Below are 27,528 nucleotides of genomic sequence, written 5' to 3'. Positions count from 1 at the left end.
GGCTTTAGAATCCCGTGATTGGGTCTTCGGGGAAAATTAGCATTACTTTAGTGGTGAGCTGGTCTAAGCCTCTTAAATTCAAAGCTGATTAAAAACGTTAGGGCTGGCTTTGTGCTGGCTCTTGTCCTAAAGGTACAGGTGTAAGATAAACCCAGAGACAGATTCATCCAGGTTAGGAAGCTACCAGGCAGAGTTTCACTGTTGTCTCACTTAAGTGTAAAGTTGATGGGAGCAAACCTATCAAGACCAACATCTTAAAAATTCACACTAGTCCTGAAGCACTTTATGATGGTTGCCATCAGTGACTTAGCTAAGTTTAACAGTGCTACGAGCAATACTGAAAATGTTTATTGAGCCACGAGGTCAACTTTTTAAAAATGAGGGTATCACTTTAATCATAAGCTGACTAGGAATTTCTCCCTTTTGAGAGTCTCTTTGTGGCTCTCTACTGAGTAATTTACTTTCCTAGGTATGAAGCCACTTCTTCAACGAAAAAAACACAGTCAACACTTGAACAACACAGGTTTGAACTGTGCGGGTGTGTTTATACTGAGGATTTTTTTCAGCAGTGAACACCACTGCTCACCATGATCCACAGCTGGCTGAATCACCAATGTGGAGGGCTGAATGTGAGTTATACATGGGTTTCCGACTGCGTGGAGGGTTGGTGCCCTGCGTCGTTCAAGGGTCAACTGTATTAACTTTTTATGCTGTTCTAGGACAGATTTTAAAATTCCATTTGCCCCCCAAAATCATAGTTTAGATTAGGAAGCAAATATATCATCAAAATAAAGTTGCCCAGTAGAAATGACTCTGCATGCTGCATTTTTTAATTCTAGAAAGGATTTCAAAGCCAAGAATTAATTTTGCTAAGAAACAAAAATGATAACCATTGTCTAGGATCAAGACCACGGGGAAATAAAAACGCATTTTCCATTTGAAATGAAGGCAAGGTTTATATTATTTTGAGTTTATATCAGTTAAGGACAGTGAATGAAGAAATAAACACTGAAAATGAACAACAACAACAAAAAAACCCTTTATAAAAACTTCCTTTATACTTGAAAGATATTATATATATTTTTTCTTTAAAAAAAGGGATTATTTATTTTACTCTCAAAGACAATTTGAACGTTAATTAGTATCAGTGCTGCTTCTAGAAGTAAATCTACTTGAAAATTTTGCCATGGAGCAGTTGAAAAATCTGGTTTTTTGGGGGTAAATGTACCTCTGCAAGGTAAGTCACAAGACTAAATGTTGTATCTGAGAAGGAGTCATGTAGGTATCTACACACTACGTTGATCCAGTTAGAACAGTCCCTGGAGTACGTGTGTGTGCTGTACAAACTCATCATGTGAGCCAGGTTGACAAGCGTTGGGCATTTTTCTTCTGCGCAAACCTAAAAAACAAATACAATAATTTCATTCACTTTAAAGGCATTTAAGTTTAAACTTGATTTTATATTAACTGTATTTGTTTAATGAAATAAGTTCAAGATATATCTTGAAGCGTTAATGCATTTTATTTCACTACAGTAGAGAAGTTAAACAGAAGAGGAAAAAAGCTCAAGGCATTCTTAAGAGAATAACTTAGATAACACGGAAGGATGATTAATTATTCAAGCATTTCCGTGGGTGTTAAAGAGTATGGCTTTTTTTTTTTTTTTTTTAACAGCCTCATGCTCTGTAAAAGTGTCTTTGGTAAAAATCCAAACGTTTTTGTAAACCCTATGTATCATTTTGTAACTTTTGTAAAAAGAGTTCCGTTTTGTAAAATCAATGTATGGTTCTTTGCACAATAACTTAACAGGCAGACTCAACCTGGGAATCCTCAGCGGGGTTCAGAGCTGCTGTGCTGAAGAAGAGATGCTTTATAGCGTCAAGCTGTTCCAAGTATCTCACTAGAGCAGTCAACTGCATGGAGCCTCAACATGTGTGATGTATTCTAAGGACTTCACCGGAGCACTGATAACTCTTGAATCCTGTACCTCCAATGAATGGCGGTCATCAGGGTGGACCCCAAACTGCTCCTCAGGAAATCACCTAAAGCTCTTAAGGTCCTTGGCCAACCATTTACAGGCTCCTACGAAGTATACTGACTTCCTACAGTTTACTTGATACAGTACTACAGAATCTGAATCAACAAATGTTTGGGAGGATCTTACTGACCAAATGCACCTTCTTAGTCTGTCTGTTCCCTGACTTACTGGTGAGGATGTCTCTTAACCTCTTCCAGGGGACATCTGAACAAGGCAGAACTGGAAAAGGGCCACGCAAGACAGACCCTCATCTATCATAAAAGGCTAGCCTCACTGAAATTTCTCTTAGTTTTCCTTTCTTCATTTTCCTCACTTATTTTTCCATCTTATTGATGTTTTATATTTTTTTCAAACTGCCTAGAGCATTTGATAAAGAGAGTACTACCTTTAAAAAATATATATTTTCAAATTTCAGATGAATATAACTGATTTTTTTTTAATTGAAGTACAGTCAGTTACAATGTGTCAATTTCTGGTGTAGTTTTACTTTGATTTACCATGCGGACATCATCACTGGATGGGCCCAAGATATGAAGGCATGCAATGGTGTGCAGAGACTAACACAGCACCTTGGAAGTTACTTTATACAATCATTAAAAGCAGCTGATTTCATGCATTAGCCTTTTATCCATAAAACAGACACCAGGAAGAAAAAAGAAAAAGTTGGTTTGTATTTCTTACTTGTATTTCAAAATATAATAATTTATCATACTATTTTAAAAGCTGCATAATTTTTCAATTTCACAATCTGTTATTCTTCAACAAAAACTTTTATAGTTCAAAGTAAATTCTTTAATCTTATTCTGAAGAATAAGACATTCCTATAGAATTCTTATATCCTTAAAGCATATTTTTATAAAGAATGATTTACAAAAAACTATTTCTAAAAAGGAGGAAAGTTCTTTGGAATATATGCTGTGCAATTTTTTAAATAAAGCAAATGGCTTAGATTTAATTTTGGAATTTTGGAATTACCAGGTTAAAATTCGAGTCAAATAGAGTATGTTTTATAACAAACCTGAGCATACTGTTTTTGCCATAATGAATAGCAAGAAAGGACAATATTTGTCCTAAGTGTTCCCTCATTTTGAAATTCTGCGCTCTCCAAGGGCACAAACAGTAAAAACAGCAATATTTGCATAATGAGGAAGCACATAATGGCAGAAAATTACTCTCGGCAGTTTAAGTGAGAGAATAATTAAGGAATCAATTTAGTTCACATCCTGCAGGTTGCTGAAAGCGCACAAAGGGAAACTTTGTGTGCTGCTCACCAGGAAGAAACAGACTGAACAACAGTTTATGACTCACAGAGAGCCATATATTTGATTTCTTAAAAACAGGTAAGATAGTTGGGAGTTTCCTGTGCTTTGCCTCGGTCATGACAGCAGAGGCTTGGCGCTCAAGGGGCTTCCACAGCAGCCCTCTGGCCACGCTGTGCCCTCAGCCGTCCCAGCGCCTAGCCAGCTCCTCCCCACACTTCAGCTGCCAGTCTTAAATGCTCCTACTTCCCTTATTAGGGGACTTCTTTTTATCTTCTTGAAATCCTCAAGTAAGTCAATATACTTTTTTCCCCTTATAGTTTCTTTCCTAGATTTCTGGTAGACAAAAATAAAATCCTTGTTTACATTTTTCTAATGGTGTGTCATTAGAATATTAAAATAAAAGTCACTTTAATAAATTATTTTAAAAATCACTTTTGGACCTCATTAATGCAAATACACATTGTTTAGTTTTCTAAGGTAAACCATCATCAAAACTGAGATGCGTTTCCATTAACTGTAATAATGGCTCTTCTTTTTAAAGACATGCTTATAAAATGCTTAAGAATCTCTCCGTATCTATTTAGAAATTTAAATAGGGATGATTCAATAGCATATTTTATTAAATATTTTCTTGTCATTTATTAAATATTATCTAACCAGATAATGAAAACGTCCTTACTCTTGTTACTGTGTATGTGATTAATTGGGTTGGCAGTATTTTTTCACTGCGTCGGCACCCAGAGATAAACTTGCACTTACCAGTGGTGAAGTTTGGGCCATGCAGAGGTGGGTGTTTTACCTGGCTTTCTACAAGCTTGCTCTTCCATTTAGTGCTGTGCTAATTGCTAACAGAATCTCAGGTTTGGAAAAAAAAAAAAAAAGCTTATATAAAAGGCTCTTCCAGAGACTTTTACTCGCTTGGTCCCTTCTGTTGCAAACTTCTCTGAATTTTCTCCTGGTGCTTTAGCTGGGTTATCTCACTTATACTGCTGTTGAGTCCCTCCTCCAGTTCACCTAATTTCCTGTTGCACGTATATTACTTGTAAATTTATATAACTCCTTCTTGCAACTGTCTATGATTTCAGCCTGAAAAGTCTTTCTTACAAGACTCAATCTGACAAAATAAATAAATAAATACATAAAATGAAATTAATTAAGAATTAATTTTAAGTAGAAGGCAAGATATTTGCTATTTCTTTATTGTTCTTAAGAGAGGAAATTACTAAAAATATAAAATGTCAAAGTCATATTCTTTTACAATTAAGATTAGGAGCTATAAACCTCTTAAACAAATGTTAACAGCTGATTTAAAAAGAGCTACAAACCTGTTTCAGAAATGTAGGATGGGAGAGAAAGAGCCAAATGAGGAAGAAAGAGAGTGAAGGGAGCAGACAGAGAAGTTGAAGACAATGTTAAGAGGAAAAAGGCAAACATAAAGGGAGAGAATTCCCAGAATCACAAAATATATTATGCCCTCTTCTTCCGCAGGGCCTTTGCACATGTGACTTCTCCTAGGAAATTTCCACCCTCGGCCCTGCTCTTATTTCTCATCCAGGGATCATACTTTTGGTTAGTCTTATTCAGCCTTTAAGTCAGCTTAGTCATAACTTCCTTCAGGCAGACTTTTGCTTTATGTGTCCCTAAAATATTCTGCCCTCCCACTGGAAAGTCACCAGACTCGATGGTGACTGTCTACTTATTTGACTGCACCCCGACTCTAAGGCCCACAGGGCTAAAAATTCTATCTCCTTTGCTTATCTTTGTATTTCCAGCACCTGATCCAGTGCTCAGTACATACTTGGTACTAAATAAATGAATGACTTGGAAACTGACAAACAGGTAGAAAGTAAAGTAGGGAAACGGAGCAGAAAAAGACTCAGACTCAGAGGAGTGTTACTCTAAACAAATAATTTTATTCACTGTGGCTTGAGCACTTGTAAGTTACATCATTACTATATTACTTCTTTATATGCATAAAAAATAAAAATTTAGATGCAAAATTCACATAGGAAGTGACAGTAAAAGGATTTCTAAGAAAGTCCCCCCTTAAGATAAACTTCAGGGAAATTTCCCTCCAGTGTTATCTTTCAGCATAACATTTGCTTACCTTTGCTATTCGACTAGCTGTTTCTTTGCAAAACTGAGTTGGGCTGTCAAAATGCTGGATTAAGTGAGGCAATAAGCAAAGGATGTTAAGAGGAAAGCCTATCAAAAAAAAAAAAAAAGCAAACAATAACCAATTTTATTGCACATAATTTTAAAAATTAACTTTTTTTAATGGCTCACAGAAACCATTTTCTTTTTATTTCCTGGAGTACTTGATCTTCTAAAAATATTTTTTTGTTTTGCTTTTACCAAAGAATTTAAGTTATCTCACATATTGAGAAAACCGTAACTGTTGGTGGAAAAGCAGAAATTAGTAGGTTTCAAAACAAATGATTAGTTTACATTTCACTACATTAAAAAGCAAAGAGTTGGTGCAATTCTATTGACATCACCTGACAACTGGGAAGGATCCACCAGCGTGTGTTTGGAGACAGCAATGAGTTTACTCAGGAGGTGCACGGTCATTTCTTGTGTGGATACTGAGGTAAAACCCTTAAGGAAGAGCTGTTGAAGGCCTGGGAAATTATTCCACTTCAGTTTGCTTTGTACGTTTTCAATCTTCTCTCGACTCTCTGATTTATCCAAAGGCAAGTGGATCAGCAGTTTGTTGAGAAGCCTGAGAGCCAGGAGGTATTCGTATTCGTAATCTGACTCTAATAAAGATGCTGCTATCCAAAAAATGGTGGCCATCAAGTTGGCAGGCTCAGTAGTGGACTGCACATCATACACTGCTTTCTCTCTCAGAGAGGAAAGGCTTCTAGTCCTCACTAAACTACTGCTATGGTTTATCCGTCCGTCCATTATATCCAGTGTGTTACTCCGCCGCCGGTCACCCCTTCGGTCACCAATTAAACTTAATCTCAAAGAGTTACTTCTTGTATTACTGTTATATCCCAAATAACTGCTACTATTAATGGGACTTGTGCTTAAATTGAGTTGTCCAGTGCTTTTCCTGTTAGCTGCATACTTGTTTCCCATTATAGGATCATGGTATGAGGTTCTTTTTAAGAAAAAAAGAGAAAGAAAGAAAGAAAGAAAAAAGATGAATCCGTGCACAATCATTTCTTTAGCTACATTAATTGTACTCTTGAAAATGCTGAAAAGGGTAACTGTTACCAGGAAAAAAATCACTTCTAAATATACTGGACTTTGCTTAATTAAATTTCAGTTCTTTCCTCCCTGTTGAAATGTACAACAGTATCTTTTCTACTGTGGCCAATTGTTTCCTTTGGGTTGGATAAGGTTTGACTTCAAGTGAAATTTCTGCTACAGTTACCACTGATAATGTTTAGCTTTGGGATTTAGTAAACATTATATCCCAAGCAGGCTTCCTTTGTCTTAACCCCAGAGCTGATGGTCCTGGGGTCCCTATTTCTGTCAATTCACACTCTTTCCAGAAGAAGCAAGCTCAAAAATTTTATTTTTGATTTCTCCTTCTCCTTCACATCCAATTAGCATTGGTTAAAAAATACAGAATTCTTTCTACATGTGCCAGCAGTGTGTAAAATGCTAGGAATATCAGGTAAAGTCCATGTAGATGGATAAATTACAGCCTGTTAGTTGCTGTCATTAAAATATAAAGAAAACACTGTGACAATCCAAAGGATGGAGTAATTAGCCTTACCCTGGGGCAGGCAGAAATGTTTAGCTAGGAGGTGATACTGAGACAGGACTTAAAGGAGAAGCCAATTCGGGATTTGCAAGGAAGATAAAGTTCGAAGAGAGGCTGGTCCAGGGAGAAGGAACAGTATGTGGAAGGTGTGAGTTTTGAGGTGCCTGGCCTGCTGGGAGCACAATGGGATGCTGAGTGTGGCAGGAACAGAGCCCGTCACTGAGGCTGAAGCCAAGCAGCCCAGCAGAAAGAGCTCTGGCCAGGATGTCAGAGAGACAGCACTGCCACTTCCCAGCCCCGTGACTCGTCACATGTCCTCACCATCTGGGGCTCATTTTCCCACTGGTAATCCATCTGAATTTTGGGGTATTATTCTCACCACCAATATTAGCACAATACAATATTATACATGTTTAGCTATTGAAGGTCTATATACAAATCTACTGGTTGCCTAGTTTTAAACTCTTACTGAGAAAGGGCAGAAAGAAGATCATAATGCTTCATGGTTTCAGCCAAAGTATCAATTGCAGATTCCAACGTGAGAAGAAGCTCAATCACAAATCCCTAGAAGAAAGGCAGATTTTAATTAATTATGCTCTGGAAAGAAGAAATTGCAACACACTTCCTGATGAGATTTTAAAATAGAACAAACTCCACGTTAATATTACAAAGTAATTAAACTCTTGAGCAACACGATCTTGCTGATTGACGAAAATGCATCCAACTAATGGTATAAATTGATCATAATGGCAACACAATTCACCCAAAATTGCTTAGACCAGAAATCTAGGAGCCACCCTGTTGCTTTCCCTCACATCTAATTGAAACCATCACCAAGTCCTAAAAATATTACTTAAAAAATATATCCTAAACCCAACTTCTTTTCCCTACCTCCACAGCTTTCCTTTAATCCAAACTGACATCATTTCGGACTGGACTCCTACAAACAGCCTCTTAACTGACCTTTCTTGCTTTCCTGAGGACTCCACCTAGCCTCCAGAGTGAATTTTTTAAAGAGCAAATTGTATCCATCACTCTCCTTTTAAAACCTATGGGTGGTTTCCCGTCAATTCAGAGTAAAATCTCACCTCTCACCAGAACCTTCCAGGCCTTACAAGATCTAGACCTACCCTCCTCATCACATCCACCTGCCTGTTGATGTCCCTGTCTAAAACACTCTCACCACACTGGTTTGCTTGATGTTCCTTTAAAAAGCCTTTTGCTCCTCCCCCAGGGCCTTTGCACTTGCTAGTTCTATTTCCCTTTGCTCTCTTCCCCAGATTATCACAGGGCTCACTCCATTTAAATGTGTGTTCAGATGATCACGTACAAAACAACCCCTCCCCCTGTCATTCTTTATAACCTGTTACTCTGTCTTATTATTTTCACAGCATTCATCACTAAGTAAAATGGCATTACACATTATTGGTGGACTAAAGGCCTGTTTCCCCCATGAAACGTGAGCTCCAGAATGTCAGCAATGTTGTCTTGTTTACTATGGTATCCCTGGTGTCTAAAAACATTAATAAAACCATGTACAGATGTATGTACATTCCCTATTGCAATATTCCACTTTATCTTAAAAAATGAAATCAAGTGTTCTACTTTAACTTCCTCTTTTACCCTGTGGTCATCTAAGAATAATAGCCAGGTGTGTGCGTATAAAGCTTTTTCTGACAGGCACTAACAATTTAATTCAATTGGTATGTTACTAGTATTACTTATACAACATCTAAAATTCTGACATTAATAATTCTATGTGCCCTTGTATTGCTCTACCTGCAGTGATTTACATTTGGCAATAAGTCCTTGACAACAAGGCGCTGCTCAACACCTGCTGAAAAGATTTAACGAACTACCTGTGCATCTTCTCCTGGATCCCCTACAGTTTCTACAAGTCTGGAGAGAACATCAGAAAGTGTGGTTGCAGAAAGAGGCTGCTTTAGGGCCCTGAAAATCTGAAAGGATCTCCCAGCATAGTGTCGAGAAGAACAAGAAAGTGCTGTCTGCAGAGCAACTTCGCTAAGATGATGTTCCAAATGAATTCCCTCTGTGAAAACAACGGAAACAAAGTTTAACTGCTTCTTGTTTTTCAGAATATAGATGGGGTTACGATCGGAGGCTAATAACCACTTTAAACCAGTGTCAGCACAGTGCCTGGCAAACTGGGTATGGACTAAACTTTTGTAAGTCAATGCCTTTTCTTTTCATTAAATTCCATTGCTTTTTTATTTTTGTTAAGTGGAGGCACTGCGAATTGAACCCAGGGCTCCGTGCATGCTAAACACGAACTCTACCACTGAGCTCTATCCTGCCCCTCTCATTTGAATTTTAGATGACTCTTCACTCTAATCTCAGGGAAGGACTCCCTGAGAACAGGGTTTCTCAGCCTCAGCACTACTGACACTCCGGCCAGATAACTGTTGTGAGGGCTGCCCGGTGCCGCGTACTTAAGTACTGGCATCCCTAGCCTTTATCCAACCTGACACCAGTAGTGACCTCCTGCCACCCGCCCCTTAATTGTGACAAAAGTGTTTCCAGACATTGCAAAATGTCCCGAGAAGCAAAATCGCCCCCAGCTGAGAATTACTGCTTTAGATACACACACTTTACTATAATTTTCAGAATGTGTTAAGTTCAAAAATCACAGAGACTCATACCAGTATAAAAAATTATGTTAAGGTTTGTCATCTCTACCTATGTTCCTTAAATATAATTGTTTCATAATAAACAACTGTATTGTAATTTTATTATGCCATCCTACACAAAACTAAGAACCCCAGGCTGTCAAAGGAGCATTCTTAATTTAAGTAGTAACTTAATTTCTTTTCAACCAAAACAAATCTGTTATCACTAGTAAGTTAAAAAGGAAAAACTGTCTAAAACTCAACTTGAAACACATCAATGGTCAACTTTTTGCTGAACAGTATCAGAAGTTTTGACATCACCCTAAAATATCTCCTTGAAAGTAAATATTATCCGAAATATTTATTAAAAGATACCTGAGCTTGACTGCTTAAAAACAGAAACCACATGTTTCAAAAATGTTGTTAACTGCTCGGCACTCTTTATGCTAGGATTCTTGGCAGAAACATCCTCATGGTTCCAAAGGGGCCCTCTTTTTCTGAAAACAGAGAACAGATGTAACTCCCTTGGCTTTTACCTTAAGTTTTACTCATACTCACCTAAAACGTGCTTTTGCAATTAAAAAGGGTAGTAGTTGAATAAATCAAACAGCATGTCACACAGGCTACTACTACTATTTATGTTCCTGGACATGTAATGATTTAGAGCAAGTACAGGAAGATGCAAGTTCCATCATTACAGGCAGATTCTCCCAGAGGTAGGAGGAAAAGATGACAAATTTTTTGCCAAGTGGAAAGAGTACTGGTTATTGCTTATGTATTACAGATCAAAACATTATAACTTGTAGAGGCTAGACTGTATTTAGATTGTGATGCAGAGAAAATAATTTATAAGCTAAAACTACAGGGACAGGTTAGGGCAGAATAAAGTCCTGTGGGTTCTTTCTTTAAAATACCTGCATTCTCGAGCCCACCACCTTGTCGAATAAGGGTTAAGCCCCTTATTACCACAGGCCCAGAGTGCCCTGAAAAAAGATGTGGTCACACTGCTGTTGGTCCCTAACACCTCTAATTCATCATGTCCTTTGCTATGAGACCGATCATAGCATATTTATTTAATTGAATCCCCCTATCCTCCCCATTCAGCTCAAAGATTTTCAATAAAGTTTCCTTTCTTGAAAGATCTATAACCTGTAGGCTAGACTTCATGGTCCTTCAGTTTGAACTCTTCTAAGATTTCTTGTCTGGAAAGTCTTTCCTCAGCATTACAGTCAGACCAGATTCTCACCATTTCCAAACATACTTCGTTTTCTCACACGCCTGTGACTTTGCTTTTGCTGTAGAATACCGGCCCCTTTCTCCCCATCTATGTTTCTTCTTTACTTAGAGTGCTTTGCAAAGAGTAGACCATAAATAAATATTGGATACTGACTGGTCATGTAGCTGATGAAGGCAGAATATGTACTCAGATAACACTGTGTCCTCTTCGGGTACTCAGCATTAGACACAATTAAGGCCTTCCTCAGCTACAATCATATGAGCCAAAGAAGAAAGTCATCAAATTTTCTAAATATTGCACAATACACACTTGTCTACTCCAAATCAAGGACACTTTGAAAAACAAAAATAGGGTCTGCTGTAACTGACAAATGAAATGACAACTTGATGCAGATACGTTGCTGGAACAGTAGGGGGTGCAGATGTTACCTTGAGGTAATGAATTCCATGAGGGTTTTGACTTTTCCATCCTGCTCTACTGAGATGTCGACCTCGTTGAGGACAGTGGTGTGCAGATGTGAAATGGCAGCGCTGTTATTTCCTAAGCTGATACTAGAGGAGGTAGAACTTGAGCTGAGCCCTGAGTCAGTCATGGGGGAGGGCTGGTAATCAGGTATAAAATCACTAACACCTGCTGAAAGAGAGCGCCGCGCATGAACACCCAGACGTAAAACCATCTCCCTCAGTATTTAAAGAATTAAGTTCTGGTTCCTTATAGATTATATAAGTACATAAAGGATGATGCAGATCAGTGCTCCTCCCCCTGCAGCCTCCCAAGCACCAAATTACATCAGGTGAGGTTTTGAGCAAACACAGCAAACTTAACTCTTTGGATTTACTATACAGTCCTCTGCTGCCATCTGCTGAGCAAAGTTGAAACTGGCAGCTTCCTAATATTTTGGCATAACGTGGGTTAAGTCATTCATATTTCTATAGTGTAACTGATTTTTAATTTCTTATGGAAAAGATTCTATGCTTTCTGCTTCACTTTACTCAAAGGCCATTTTAGAGTCTATTTATAGACTTAAAAATATAATATTTACATTATGCCAATTATTAAATAATTCTAAAGGTTACTACTAATGCTCATACAAAATGGCAAACGAGGCCTTAAAAACAAACAACAAATACAAACTAAGGAATTTTGAATAGAAATGCTTCAACATAAAAAAAAGGGAGAAAACTTTATTTCATTCATCTTTTAATCATAGTTTTAAAGGTGAATAAGTTTACTAATCATTGTTTTCTCATTAACTACAAGGTTTTAAATAGAAAACAAGGATTTAACTAAGTAAATTTAAATTTTATTAACCCTGTATCTTGCATTAAATGATTGGCAAAAAGAAGTAATTTTATTTCAATTTTTAAAAACAATTATTTTCTAGATCATTTATTATAAATCAGATGATACTGATGAATAAAATAAATATTAGGTTATTAGGAAAAAGAAAATAAAAAGTAAAAAAAAAATCACATCAGCAGTGAAATAAATTTTACATTAAAATCTCATTAATTTGGACCTCACTAGTACTTTAAAATATGCAATTTGGAACTTACTAGACTTCAAACGTATAACATTTTAAGTGAAATCAATATAACCAAGTGAAAAAAAATTTTTTACTGTCCTCCTTGGCCAATTTTTCAGATCTTGAGATCAGGAGGAAACTAATACAAGTTTACCATCTTTTTCATAACCAGTGCTCAATAAATTAAGCCACTCTTTCATTGTACCTTTAACTTACATGTTTAGAGCTTGAAATTTTTATGACGAAGATCCTTAAAGGCAATACAGATCAAATATTCCAAGTCTAAGTCCTTCTTTATGGATTAATAAATAATACCAATGGTACTTAAAATAATAAAACTACATTTAAAAAAATATTGTCCAGTGTTTCAACTTTAGTTGACTTTCTGTAATGTAGGATTCCAAATGAATGAAGTACAATTCCACTTGCAAACTGAACTTTTAAAGCAAATACCTGTGAAAGTATAATCTGAGTGTGCAATTTGTTTGACTGTAAGCACCCTGGGCTCATTAAACTCCTTGTTCCTGAGAAGGACAGAAGCAGCAGTTCGGATGTTGCTGTTGGATCCCATCACTATTAGTAAGTGCAGAAGCAGGCGTTTACAATGCTCATACACCTCAGGGTGGCAGTGGTCAAACCCTAAAGAGAACCATAAAAAAAGTCATCATCAATAAAGACAGATAATGAGTATTCTTGCTACCAAACCCATATTTTAAAAAGAAAAGAAGAAATTATATAAGGTCATATTACGTCAATTTTTTTATTAGCCTAGAATTTGTATACATTTTTATAATAGCCTATTGTCCTCCTGGACTAGGGAGAATCCAGGCAAGTTCCCAAAGTGTACGTCTAAAATTTAGTTATCTCTTAGACACTAATACTCTGTTACAAAACACTAGATGTAAATGAACTTTTATAGGCAAGGATTTTTTGTGTGCTTAGAACGCAATAAAAAGTCAGTAGCTGTTTGCTTACTGAAGGAATGAAGTAATACATGTATAATAAGTGCACATATCAGGAAATTTAGGAGAAGATGGCTGTTTTGACTTCTTCAGGAAAGCAATCCTCCCAGCACGGGCAGTACTGCTGATGCGATGGCTCCCACATGTTTGTTAAGAGGGCATAATGGAGTTTCAGCTGTAATCAGACTGTCCACGATCTAATTCTTTGGGGAAACACTTAGTACCCATTTCAGTTTTCCATTTACTCTGAAAGCTTCCAATCACAGAGGTAAATTAACTTTACTTTTGCTTCAGTTACAGGATTTTTCCTGCTGGAGGGTATGTGTTTGTGTGTGCAGCAGGAGAGGCTGCAGGACAGGAATAGGAATGGGTAAGAGGCTAGAAATAACTCCCCTCTAGACCATGAGAATCACAGTAAAAAGTGTCATGGAAATAACCCACAAAAAGGAGGAACCGAAATACGTAGAAACTCTCTTAAAGCCATATTGCCTTTCCCACTGTGGAAAACAGTATGGAGATTCCTCAAAACACTAAAAATAGAACCATTGTACAATCCAGCAATTCCACCCGTGGGTATATATCCAAAGAAAACAAAAACACTAATTCAAAAAGATGTATGCACCCCAATGTTCATAGTAGCACTATTTATAATAGCCAAGTCCTGGAGGCAACCTAAATTTCCATCAACAGATGAATAAAGACGTGGTATATATATATGCAATGGAATACTACTCAGCCAGAAAAAGAATGAAATGTTGTCATTTGCAACAACACGGGTGGACCTGGAGGGTGTTATGCTTAGTGAAAATAAGTCAGAGAGAAAAAGACAAACACTGTATGTTATCACTTAATATGTGAAATCTAAAAAAAAGCAAAACAAACTAGTGAATGTAGCAAAACAGAAGCAGACTCACAGATATAGAGAACAAATAAGTGGCTACCAGTGGGGAGAGGGGAAGCGGGTGAGGGGCACGATAGGGGTAAGGGCATTAAGAGGTACAAACTACCATGTATAAAATAAATAGATTACAAGGATACATTATACAGCACAGAGAATATAGTCAATATTTTATAATAACTGTAAATGGAGTAGAACCTATAAAAATTCTGAATCACTATTTGTACACCTGAAACTGTTGTAAATCAATGATACCTTAATAAAAATTTAATTAAAAATAAAAATAAGTGTGACCTGATAAAACCAAATATACTGCCTTTCAATTATCACAAAAATATGAAATGAAGACATGAGAACCAAATATTTATTACCTATAAAAATTGCATGAAGAAGAAGATGGAGGTAGCTTCCCCATTCCACCTTCACACTATGATCAATGATCAGATCAGTCAGAAGGATCACGGCTATGTTACACCTATGACAGACAAGAGTGTTGTTAACGCTTTACTAGAGTAAACCTAGAGAAAATCTTATGCAAATTACTTGCAGACTTTAATATTGTATTTTATGGAAAAATACAATTTCCCAAGAAAAAAAGAAGAGAAGAAATACAGCTGGAGAAACTGTTAAGTGACAGTTTTAGAAAAAAAACATATCTGCTATGGGGTCCTTGAAGCCAAGGGCCATGCTTTCTTCATCTTCAACCCTAAGACCTAGCACACTGCTTGCCACATAGTAGGTGTTCAATACATGTTTGGTACATCAGTACATTTGGAAAGAACGCAGTAACTGTTCTATTTTGATTTTGCTAAGCAGACATCAGTTTAACTCAATTCAAAATAAGAGGGCCTATTACCATAAAGTAATATTTTTCAGATGTAGTAACTGGGTCCCAGAAAGGTCAAGTAACTATGCCAGACACCCAGAAAAGCAGCAGCAGCAGAATTAGATTTCACAATATCCACCAAAAACAGTTAACTCTGAGTTTTTAAATTTCTTAAACATCTACACACACTGATCGAATTTGTTGCAGTATCAAAAGAGAGAAGTTTGCTTGTATCCTGTGTTGTCAGATAGTGTAAAGAAAGCTGAAAGTGTTAAGCAGCGACTTGGCTCGTATGAAATAGGAATGACGCTGTGGTCCACCTGTGAAGAGGTAATCCAGGTGATGACGTTTCAGGCAAGTAATCCACCAGTGGTGACCAGCAGCCTCCAGCTGGTGGGAAGGGTAGTGGCTCTCCTTGATTATGCTCCATCACTTTCAGGCGCCAATTAGAATAAAGTGGCATTGAATCACCTATCAAAATAAAATGATCTCATTGTCTACACCATCTACTTTCTGCTAAGATAAGCAAACTCTAGTAAGACACCAACTATTTATAGCATTGGAAAGTGAGCAAAAGAATTTCCCACTATTTTGACATATGTTTGCTAGGAAGACCTGGGCACAAATATCATCAGAGTAAGCAAATCAGAGAGAAAGAAGAGATCACAATTCAGGTTCCATCCTTTTATCAAAGCAAACTACATGAGCACTTCATCATGATTCCGTAATTGATGTCCCAGCTATGAGACCGCATGAAAGGAAAAGCTGCCTTGCAACAAGGGCCTCTGGTAAGTTACTCAGTTCTAAATTTCCTGAGATAGGGCCAATGCAAACCCATCCTCAAAGGAAATCTGCTCCACCACAGCAGGGCTGCAGGGTGCAGTAAAAAATGCCATCAGGAAATGTGAGTTCTGTGTGACGTGGGTAAGTCACTTAACCTCTCTGGACCTCAGTTCCATCATATGCAAAGTGAGAAGATGGGACCAGATCACATCCAGGGTCCCTTCCCAGTCTGAAGGCTTCTGTTTCTATTCCACCCTGCCTTAGTGTTACAGCGAGACTGGGGCAGATTATTTATTCTGCAATTGCAAGGGAGGACATTTTAGTAAAATGTGAATCCGTGGAGAAAGAGCCAGCCTGTTCAAAAAAGCAGCCTGCTGCCAAGCGTCTGTTCTATGATGCTTCTTGAGAACCAATTCTTATGTTCCTTTCAATTTATCTACAGGGAACCTGCACTTTTAAAACATAATTCCCCCACTTATGTTGCTTATTTAAATTAAGACATTTCATGTTATGTTGGAACACCACTAGTGGCAGTTAAATACTCTTCTTAAAAACAATCTACTGGAAGAATATGTTAATTAACATTAATATAATTACAATACACCTTGCCATTGTTGTTATTGAAAAAAAAATTTGGAATGTATTACTTTTTTCTTCTTCATAAGATCCTCCAGAGCTGCTACTGTATCGGGACTCTAGTCTGTGATGTTGACGGTTTAAATGACTGTTTAGTCCACTGTAGATGTCTAGGTGCACATAGCTATGGGAATGATCATCGAAGTTAGTCACAGTTCATGGTAAAATAGTATCTGTACTTCATGTTTTACGTTTAAACATGTTTAAACATGTTTAAAAAAGAACACAGCACACAAAATACTAACTAAAGTTTACTATGATATATACTAATTTCCACCTTACATTTCAAAGGCTTAAGCTTTGAAGTCAATTATTTCTACGTGAAGACTTTTCTTAAACTGTTCTGGTAACAATGTGCTGGTGAAATCTATTTCATACGAAACAGGCGGAGTAAATATACATTTAGAAAAGTTAAAAAATGTAGCCACACATAAAGTGACTGACCATGCTCCACCTATTCATCCACCAGTGCATATTAAAAAATCTAGCATGTCAGCATCTTTAACGTTAAAATGGTCAACATGGAAATTTTCAATACAGAAATACATATTTCTTCCCTAGAATTTTAACACAATGGAAATACACATTCCAGTGCAGGACTCATCAGTTACTCTGATGATAATCAGTACATGTCAGACTGAAAGGCTAAGGAAGAACAGAGCAGTACTTACTTCTCTTCAATGCTCTCTTTTATGGGCTTATTATCGAGGTTGCCATCTGTGGGAGCTACCATCGTATTGCTACTAGAAGTAGTTCCTGCAATCAGAAATAAAACAGTATCTGAATATAAGGCCTGTGGTGGCTCAATAAGAACAGAAGATTGCAAATTACAGATGTCAAAACTTCACTAAAATGAGAAGAAGGTGATTTTTAAAAAAGATTCGTACTCTTAATGACCAACAGGGAAAGGAGACAACAGCAACAAGATTACGGATCCTGGAAAACAAATGGACAAGAAGTACTTAAGTGTTAAGAAGACTGGATCCAGAGCTGTCGGTGAAGGAAACCAAGGAGCCTCTATATCTGTATTGTTGAAACTCCAAGAGGCTCAGGAATTGTGGCATCAAGTACCTCTGGAAGTAGGGGTTGAAGGAGGCGCTAACAATAGTAGGATTGTTTGAAAATCAACTTCAGAAGTAGCTGGTCCCCAAGATCTACCCCTCTGCCTCTTATAACTAAAGCTGGGTAGCTGTCTTTCCTCACCTCTAGAAGTCTTTTTTGATGAGATTAAATCAGAAGAGTTCTGGACTAGGGCACACCATACAAGAGTGAAGGAGGAAGTACTTGACTGAGAATACAGGGACTAAGTGAAAATATACATACATACTTAAATTTGAGATTGGACCCCTCCTATAACCTTCTTATCCCAGAAGGCTTGAAGACTGTGTCTGTGTAGTGTGTGTATCTACAGATTATATCTGTACACACACACACACACACCCCTACACCCTCTACTCTTGGCAGATGAGTAGAAGAGTTTTCTCTGGGGAATCTGATTAGTGCAAGAGAAAGACCTATAGACCCTTACATCAATAATATCATCATACAACAAAGGACAAAATCAACCAGTCCCACATATACCTACAGAGCAGCCAATCAACTTTTTAATATGCATACCATTGTTTCTGAAAAGACAGGTCTAGAACTGGTAAGCTTTTGAGGAAAGCTTTTACAAGACAAAAACAAACAGCAACATAAAGAAAACAGGGAGATAAATAACAAGGTCCTGCTATATAACACAGAGAACTGCATTCAATATCAATATCCTATAATCAACCATAATAAAGAACAATATAAGGAAGAATATATATGTATAACTGAATCCCTTTACTGTACACCAGAAACTAACACAACATTGTAAATCAACTATATTTCAATTTAAAAAAAAGATACACACACACACACACACACACACGCAAAAGAAAATAGGAACTTTAGTTGGGAGAAGAAAACTTTATCAAATATAGAAAAAGATAGTCTAACCATGAAACATGAATAAGACACTTCTAAAAATATTCTAATTAAAAAAATACTCTGGAATTAAAAACATTCCAGCAGATATGAAAAATTCAATAGAAGCATTATTAGAAATCTCGTAGAAAGTGTAACAAAAAAGTGAAAAGAGATGACAAAAATAGATCATAAAGATATAGTATAAAAGATTTCTAATTATACAGATGTTATTAACATGACAAAAACATTGAACATAAACTGAGTGACATATAATTTCACAGAAATTTAATCTAGAACAGCCCAGATATTGCACTGATTTTCAGATGAAGTTACTCCCTCAGGGATGTAGTTTCTTCAACTCAGAATACCACAATAATTATATGTGTACACACAGAAGAATATACACTCACATGATTGGATACTATGTATAATACTAGCCCAAATAATTACAGTATTACAGTCATTTCAATAAGTGAGCATTTTTAAATTTACATACTAATTATAGTCATTAAAAAAAGCATTTGTTGTATAGGAATATGTAAATTACATTCTGGTTCTGAACAAGTACATAAATATATTTCCCTCTATCATATTATGAATCCTTACACTGTTGAACTTCTTTGCTCACATGAAGATTTGAAAGGTTTTGCCAAGTTAATTGGGTACACGATCCCTGTTAGCTTTTCTTTATGATGATGTTTAAAGCAAACAAATGCTCGCTAAAATGAACAATTATGTGAAGCTTCTCTGTTGACACAAAGTTATCAGCTGTGAACAACTTCTCACCTGAGGTGACAGAAGGGATTTTGTAGCTGGAAGTGATGCGGTAATACGGGGGGTTATCCATGTGAGTGACCCCAGAACTGACAGGATCGGTCAGCTGTAGCTCACTCACCAGTTCTTCGAGCAATTGCATTGTTTTGTCTCTACCTAAATAGACAATAACTTTCTTCACCTGTCATAAAAGAAATCGTTCAGAAAAGAAAAAGCAAAATTTTATCTCACAAACTTGTCTTGAGACACATTTTATCAGAGTAAGTTCAACTCTAAGTGGTTGGTGAATCAGCACAATCTAAATTTGAACAGACACTGATCAGCAATCAGACATTAATTAGTTTTATAAATACTGTTCTGTCCTCTCACCCTCAACATTATACCTAATTAGGGTGACCTGAATATGTTCAGTGGTTTCCATAAAGTTATCTACCTTCCTTTTTCCTTTTTTTTTTTTTGAAGAGCAAAAGATAATTTGCCTTCCTATAAATCAGTTTCTGTTTCAATGGAAAAGCTTTCAACTGATACCATTCTAAGTTTTCCCTCATATTTTTATTAACTCATCTTTAAAACCCTGGATTTGTCTTTTATTCTGCCTTCCGCATTCTCTATATTCAACCAGTGGCACAAAGCGGTGATTAAGAGTGAGGATCTAGAACAAAACTAGATCTCCAGCGACACAGCCTGGACTGCAGTGTAGACAGAACTCTTACTAGCTGTGTGACCTGGAAAGTTCCCCTCAATTTTCTCTTCTGCAACTGAGCCCAACAGCACCTACTTCATACAGTTGTTGAGATTAAGTAAATCAAAATATACAAAACACTTTAAAAATGCCTAGTACATAGTATAAGTTAAATTTGTGAGAACATTTCAGTAGAATACTTTCTATGTACGTTTTAGTAATATTTAATAATTTAATAATATTGTTGGAATAGGCTGATTGGTTAGTAAGTGATCTCTTTTTTCCTCCCTACTTTAATCCTTACTACTCAAAATGCAGTCCTCGAAGAACAGCCATCATCATCTGGAGCTTGCTAGAAATATGGACTCTCAGGCGCCACCCCTACCTCCAGAATCAGAACCAGAACGAGATCCTCAGATGATTCACATGCACACAGACGTGGGAGCAGCTCTCCTTTAGATGACCCCTGGACAGATCTTAAAACATACTTTATAAAATCTGACAACGGTCATCTAATGATTCCTGAACCACACACAGTTCTTGATCGACACGACCTGCTCCATGTGCTAATTTTCTGATCTGAGGTTCAGTCCCCTCTGACCACACCAGTGCATTTCTGCCTCTGTGCCTTTGCTCTGTGAGGACCTCTGAGTTGACACCCTTGACCCTCATCCCATCAAGTCTTCAAGCCCCACCCCGACTCCAGCTGCACTGCCTGCCCAAGAAGCTTCCAATGACTTTTCACTAACAGATCTGGGTTGGACTTTCAGCTCCGTTAAGCGATAGAGCTAATGGCTGTATGACTTTGAGGGAATCACTCTTTTCTCTGTCTTATTTTATTCATCTGTAAAACTGCAGTTATCTTACCAAACTCACAGATTTCTTCTGAAAATTAAATAATGTAGATGAACCATTTGCACCATGCCTGGCCTGTAACAAGTGCTTAAGAAATGACAATTGAGAAATTATTATTATTGTCATTAAAAATAGCTCTTTCAAAATTTCTGGCAAAAGGCTCTTCCCTGAATTTCATCTTGGCTTCTTGGAATTATAACTTTGTGCCTGCTTCTAGTGCCAGCCCCAACTCACTTGTTCACCCATCCAGTTTAAGGGCACCTTCCATGTGTCAGGCTCTATTCCAGGCTCTGGCAAGGTGGGAATGAGCCAAACAGACAAAAATTCCTCCTGTTAAGGAGCTCACACTTTATTGGATTTACTGAGGCAAAAGTAATGAGGCAAATAAGGAAAATATATAATCAGTTTGATGATAAGTGCTAGGAAAATCAACAAAATAGGGAGAGAAAAGAAGAGCTAAAGTGTAGGGGCGGGCGTTTGCAGCCTTAGACAAGACGACCAGCAAAGGTGTCAAGGAGAATTGACATTTGAGGAAAAGACCTGAAGGCGATGCTGGAGTGAGCAACTTGGCTGTCGGGTTGGGGAGCGAAAAGAAAGTAAGCGATGGGGCCTCCGGGGGGGCTGCCTGGTGTGAGAGCAGGACAGTGATGGGGATGGTGTGGCTGGAGGGCAGGGGGCCTGAGGGAGAAAATGAGGTCATGTGGTCAGAGAGGTCACGTGGCATCATGTTGCTTTGTACCATACACACACTTTTCTCTCAATGCTTCTCAATGAAGATTAATCCTGTGACATGCCTTCAGAACAATGCTTTCTGTCATCAAGTTAACTCAGGAAATGCTGTGTAAAGCAAAGCTATTCAATGGTTCCTTTAAAGGAGGATCTGTAAGAACTTCCAGGGCAACACTGCAGAGGTAGTCTCCTGGGAATACTACCATGGAGATGCTACTACGTGACTGATAATTACAGCTACAAATGCACATGTGTGTTTGTGTGCATGCGCGTATATTCAATTTAACCCTCATGGTTGATACTTTCATATTGTAACCTTAACTCGAGCAGATTTAAGTATTGTTTGCCCCTTGAAGGCCAAGGTTGTTATACACTTCTCTGTATATCCCTCATCATGCCTTCCCTTGCTTCCAGAAGCCTCAGGACATGATTACCTCGGCACTGAGCTCTCACCTCCCATCCTGCTCTAATATCCCAATGCCAGCTCCTGATTAAAAAAGACTATCAACATCCTCAATTCTGTGGTATCTGCTCCCTATCATCTCTAATGCCACAGACAGAGGTGCTTCCAAGGTTATTCACTCTCAGGATTCTGCAGTTTTCCTTCGTGGTCTTTACCATGACTGTACTTCATTAACCTACTAACTTATTCATTAAATAAATTAGATGCAGGTTCAAAGAATAAAATCTGAATCATCCATCAGATTATAATGCCCAGAACACAGAAGAGCACTTGGCCTATAGTAAAGCCAGATGATACTTGTTAAGTGAATCAACGAATAAATCCATGCTAGTTCCTGACTGTCCTCATCCTGGCCCTTGCTTTGCCTCTGCTGGTCTACTGCTGCCCAGACTCTGACATAAGACACTGGGTGTACGTATATATTTAGAAAAAAAAAAAGTAAATGAACTTGAACACATACATAAGGCAAGAGGCTTGGTTCACTATTCACTCCACAAATGCTGATCAAAAAGTGCAAAATGATTTTCAGGTTTTTTGGCCAGCCATCTGCAAGTGTGGTCCACACGTTCTCCACCTCCGACCAGGCCAGCTCATCACCATACTAGATGCAAGATACACAAGACACTCTTCAGTAACGACTGTATTCAGTACAAAACTCGTCACATCATGAAATATTAGAAAACAATGTTTTCACTGACAGCTTTAATCTTTTCCACACTTTAGAGGAATAATCAACAAATCTAAACAGAAGTATCATTAGTCACATGATTTTAGTACCTCCCTCCAAAACATATATATCCCAATGAGAAGTTTTTTAAAGAAAGGAATTTATTTATAACATACACTTGTTTGATTATTACAGCATTATCTAACCTCTTCCATCTATTTCTAACCTGTTTACTCCTCCTAACTCAGTAATTCTGTGCAGCAACTGCAAATACAAAACCCATTTTACCTTTGCCGTCATGTACATCAGATTATTCAAAACCATGGCGGTGGCTTGTGGGGATCCCCAGCCTTCTCCTCGTAACCAGCGCCTGCTGGTCACCATAAGTTCTCGGTCTTTTAGGGAATCATCTTCATCTTCATCATGTCGCCTTGCTGTGGGCAAAGGTTTTAAATCTACCAGCTCGATGTTGTTCATCCACGGTAACAGATAGTGCAGCATTACTTGCCTCCCAGCAGGGTGAGCTGTCTGAATTCTCTGGCTTATCTCTGTAATTAAAAACAGGTCAAAGAGAGAACAACTGATATAATTCTGGTTTCCTCTGATTTGTAATTAAATTAACTTAAAAAATTTAAAATTTAATTGTTTAATTCTTAAGGAATGGCAAGCCAGGTTTTATTTATTACATTTAAGAATTATGAGCACTGTTTCTCCTTTTAATAAATTTGACCTTGAATGACATCATAAAGATAACAGCTAACACATATCAAATTCTTACTTTTTACATAAAATATCTTTGGTGATTAAGAAAAATAAATGTTTGTACACTATCGGTGGGATTGTAAAATGGTGTGACTGCTGTGGAAAACATAATCGTTACTCAAAAAATTAAAAACAGAAATATCATCTGAGTATATAACCAAAAGAACTGAAAGCAAGGTCTTGAAGAGATATTTGCACAATAAAGCTCATAGCAGCACTATTCACAATGGCCAAAAGATGGAAGCAATCCAAAAGTCCATTGACAGATGAATGAATAAACATAATATGGTATATACATATGATAGAATACAATGCAGCCTTAAAAAGGAAGGAAATCCTGTTACTTGTTACAACATGGATGAACTTTGAGGACATTATGCTAAGTGAAATAAGCCAGTCATAAAGCCACAAATACTGTATAATTTCACTTCCATGAGGTATCTAACATAGTCAAATCCAGGGCTGGAGGAAGTTTGGGAAAAGGGGAGCTATGGTTTAGTGGGTATAAAGTTTCAGTTTTGTAGGATGAAAAATTTCTGGAAATCTGTTTCATATTTAACACTACTGAACTGTACAGTTAAAATGATTAATACAGTAAATTGTGCTTTTTACCACAATAAATAAATGTAATAAATAAATGCAACATAAAAAGCAACCTTTATACATGGATTAATTTAAATGAAGTAGCCCACATATTTTGGTTCTGTCTAGGGGAAATGTCTATGATGTGCTTGTTACTTTAACATTCACCTCACTTAATGCTCATGACAAACCTATGAGGTGGACAGTCTGAACAACCCACCCAATGCCAGACAATGATCAAGTGGCAGAGGCTTAAAATGCAAGGTTGATTCCAAAGCCCATGAGTTTTTATATATTGTTTACTTTCCATGAACCACTTTAAGTAAAAATCTTTTTTTCTCCTCAAGCCCCCTTTTGCCCACTAGGTCTTAAACCTATTTACTCATTAGAAGGACTGACTATGGAAGTGCAGTGATTTGGAACTTGGCTCTGGAATCACACACACCTGGGTTTGAATCCCAGCTCTATCACATACATACAGGTTGACCCAGGGTCTACCTGTCAACCTCTGATTCTCAACTTATTCTGTAAGAAAGTAACAAAAGTAGTTGTGTCATAGTTATTGTGCAAATTAAACACACTGCTCAGGCCAGTGCCTTGCACATATTTATGCTCAATTCTAACTTTTTACAAGAACCCCTTCTATTGAGTAGGTTGATATAATTGCCACGAGTATGAAATATTAGCCCAGGAACTCTGAAAGCAGTTGAATGAAGGGATCCTGGCCGGGGGAGAGTACATGCACACGGGAGTTGGGGCCAAGGCAGCACCCACTGCCATCCTGACCAATTCTATGACCTCTGAGATCCAGCTGGGCCCCTCTGATTTCTGTGCTGGAACCTCCAGAAGAAGCCTAGCAGCAGCAAAATAAGCACTCACAGTGGTCACTACTTTGTGTTGATGACCACCCACGTCCATCTTGAAAGGGTTGTCAAGACAGGGGCAGTTGGGGAGAGGAGGGGGCGTGATTGCTGCCATCTACTGGGGCAGACCAAACAGGTGCGCTGCTTTAAACACTGAATGTTAGTTGAATTGTTGTTTTTTTCCCCAACTCAGTCAGTTAGGGATAGGAAACAAACTACCTCCACCTCTGAAATAAGCACTGTGGAAAGACGCATAAAGATGTCTCAAGCCCAGATGAAAGGATCCACAGCGGAACACTGTTATCCGCTGGAGGCCAGTTTGGGCGCACTTCTAGTACCCAGACTAGAACAAGATCTTGCTGCGGGTGAAGAGCAGAAGAACTAGCTGAGTGTCTTTTGTGTTATAATGAAAGCCTTTCAGTTAAAGGATAAAGCACTATGCGGGCATCTGCAACAATGCTCCCTGGGCAGAAGGTTAAGCTGGATGAATCCCAAATTGTCCTAACTCTGAGCCCTGGGAGACCCAGGAAGATAGGACATTTTGCCTGACACACAGACCCTATGTTTTAGAAACTCCTGGCAGGAATGTTTTTTGGCCCCAAGGAAAGGAAACTGGACCAAAAGCAACGTGGGATCCTAGCGACAGTTTTACTTAAGGCAGTGAAGAACCTTTCCCTATGATTAGAGGGAATCATTCTCATTTTTATTATTAAAGGCAGACCAGTACATAAGATAAGCCACATACTAGAAGATTCAGGAAGTCCTATGTCTATTACAGAAATATTTTAAAAAATTGCCTGTGAAGTCCCCTCCTACTCCCCCACCCTTCGCTGGGGTGGAGCCGAGGATGGAGATTGAAGTTAGAATCCCTGTGAGGATTTAACAGGAAATCTCAGTATCTTGGTAGAGCAGTGTTAAGAGTTCATATTAAAGGGAAAAAAGTCTCTTATATACACACGTTTTGTATTAATTCAACCTCAAATTTCATATATTTAAAATTTCCTAAAAGTAGATTTTTAGAAATGATTGTTAAAGAAAAACTACTAACCAGTTCAATGGTCATACCTGAGAACATGGCGAGAGTTAGCTCAGGATATGCCCGTGCTAATTCCTCAGACAACTGATAATATGAAACGGAATACAGATGTGGCAGAGGAGACAGCTGGCTGAGTACTCCATCTGTTCTCTGAACCTCCAATTTGTGAGCATAGCGAAACATCTTCGGTTCCAGGATCTGCAGGAATGCAATCCATCAATTTAAGATTTTTATGGGTTCCCTAAATTTCAGCTCTAATTAAAACAGTAAAATCTTCTCCTAAGAAATATTCCAGTTTAAAAGTTATATAGCTATATATGTTGCAAAGTTTTTCAGATGCTAATTTCTAATTCCAAGAAATGTTTATAAAAGATCTATAACTCTTTACAAGGCCTTACACTCCCTGTGTTGAATGCCAGTGATGTGGGTTAGTAGCCTAGTCTGAAAATAACTCCAGCAATTTAACATACAATTACTTGAAGAAGATTTACCACTTTTCCAGTTCAAAACTCTGACTATATAAAAACACGTATACATGAAAAAAGTTCTTCAAACCTATCTTGGTTAATCACAGATTAAATATGGAATATAAGCTAAAGGTTCTTTTGACATTACTACACACAGAGCTACACTACTCAACTTTCTTCTTAATTAAGACATTAGGTTATAATTCCTAAGATGGTCCCTACCAGCCCCAGTACTGCTTCAAACTCCGGAAGAATCAGCATCTCCTTGAATCCCAGTCTTAACCCTTGGTTAAGAGGGTGAAGAACTACATCCTACTATCAGTGGATGATCTTATATCCATGCTTGGTAAGTTAACTCTCAAACACTTGACTCACACTATTCTTACCTGCTGAACAGAAGTAGTTAAATGCACACAAAGGCCCTCACCACACAATTTTTGTAAGTACTCACATACCCACACACAGAGGCAACACACAGGTGAGTGCAGGGGGTATTACACATAAGCCCCTACAATACACTTCTCAATAGTTTACATTATTTATAGACTTAAATCACCCATATGATCTTAGTTTTCTATTTCTAATGATAATTAGGAATAGATACCATACTCCACTATTAAAGGCAAAGCTGAACAGGGAACTATATTCAATTTCTTGTAATAACATATAATGGAAAAGAAAACATACGTATGTATGTATAGGTATAAATGACTCACTTTGCTGTACACCTGAAACTAACATTGTAAATTAACTACACTTCCATAAAAAATGAAAAAAAAATAGCAAATAAAGCTGAATATCAGTGTACTTTCAAGGCAAGAATAGGTTGCTGTGCTTCATTAAATCCTGAGTAAAAAATATTTTAATTACCATTTGTTTACACACCTGTAAAAGTTGCATAGCAACTTCATAGATACTTCGAGAAGAATCAGCGGCTTTAAACAGTATCAGATTGAGGAGCATCACTGTGTCACACTGATAATCCCTAGGGACAAATTTTACAAGTGAGGTAAACAATGCTTAGAGCTTTTCACACCAGTTCATAAATAGGATATAAAGGGCAAGGCTGCAGGCATGTAGCTGACTGTTTTTTTTCCCTAAGGCAATAGGTACAACAGATGCACGGTGATCATTATCCTTATTTGGTTAAATTCTGTTAGAGCTTAAGGAAAGAAAATATTGG

General features: G+C 37.6%; 1 protein-coding gene across 4 annotated transcripts in view; it reads right to left on the bottom strand.

The window, feature by feature from the left end:
- The window catches only part of FRYL (FRY like transcription coactivator), a 140,879-nt gene that overhangs the window by 37,064 nt on the left and 76,287 nt on the right, over positions 1–27,528 (bottom strand). For 2 of the 4 annotated variants that reach the window (XM_064486813.1, XM_064486821.1), the window contains 17 exons: positions 27,231–27,330; positions 25,908–26,076; positions 22,924–23,183; positions 22,429–22,569; positions 19,252–19,420; positions 17,184–17,268; positions 16,524–16,636; positions 15,414–15,564; positions 14,639–14,742; positions 12,861–13,046; positions 11,311–11,512; positions 10,021–10,142; positions 8,878–9,068; positions 7,488–7,582; positions 5,799–6,406; positions 5,408–5,505; positions 1,229–1,399 (listed from right to left, as the gene is read on the bottom strand). In XM_064486813.1, coding sequence (XP_064342883.1) covers positions 1,229–1,399; positions 5,408–5,505; positions 5,799–6,406; positions 7,488–7,582; positions 8,878–9,068; positions 10,021–10,142; positions 11,311–11,512; positions 12,861–13,046; positions 14,639–14,742; positions 15,414–15,564; positions 16,524–16,636; positions 17,184–17,268; positions 19,252–19,420; positions 22,429–22,569; positions 22,924–23,183; positions 25,908–26,076; positions 27,231–27,330 — 2,965 coding nt within the window. Of the gene's footprint in view, positions 1–1,228; positions 1,400–5,407; positions 5,506–5,798; positions 6,407–7,487; positions 7,583–8,877; positions 9,069–10,020; positions 10,143–11,310; positions 11,516–12,860; positions 13,047–14,638; positions 14,743–15,413; positions 15,565–16,523; positions 16,637–17,183; positions 17,269–19,251; positions 19,421–22,428; positions 22,570–22,923; positions 23,184–25,907; positions 26,077–27,230; positions 27,331–27,528 lie in introns of all 4 variants that reach the window. The other 2 variants (XM_064486817.1, XM_064486819.1) reach the window with 1 other exon arrangement.

The sequence above is a fragment of the Camelus dromedarius genome, chromosome 1 (genome assembly GCF_036321535.1).
Source record: "Camelus dromedarius isolate mCamDro1 chromosome 1, mCamDro1.pat, whole genome shotgun sequence".
Lineage (NCBI taxonomy): Eukaryota > Metazoa > Chordata > Mammalia > Artiodactyla > Camelidae > Camelus > Camelus dromedarius.
The sequence above is the reverse complement of the archived record's forward strand: the minus strand, read 5'-3'. Positions and strand labels throughout refer to the sequence as shown.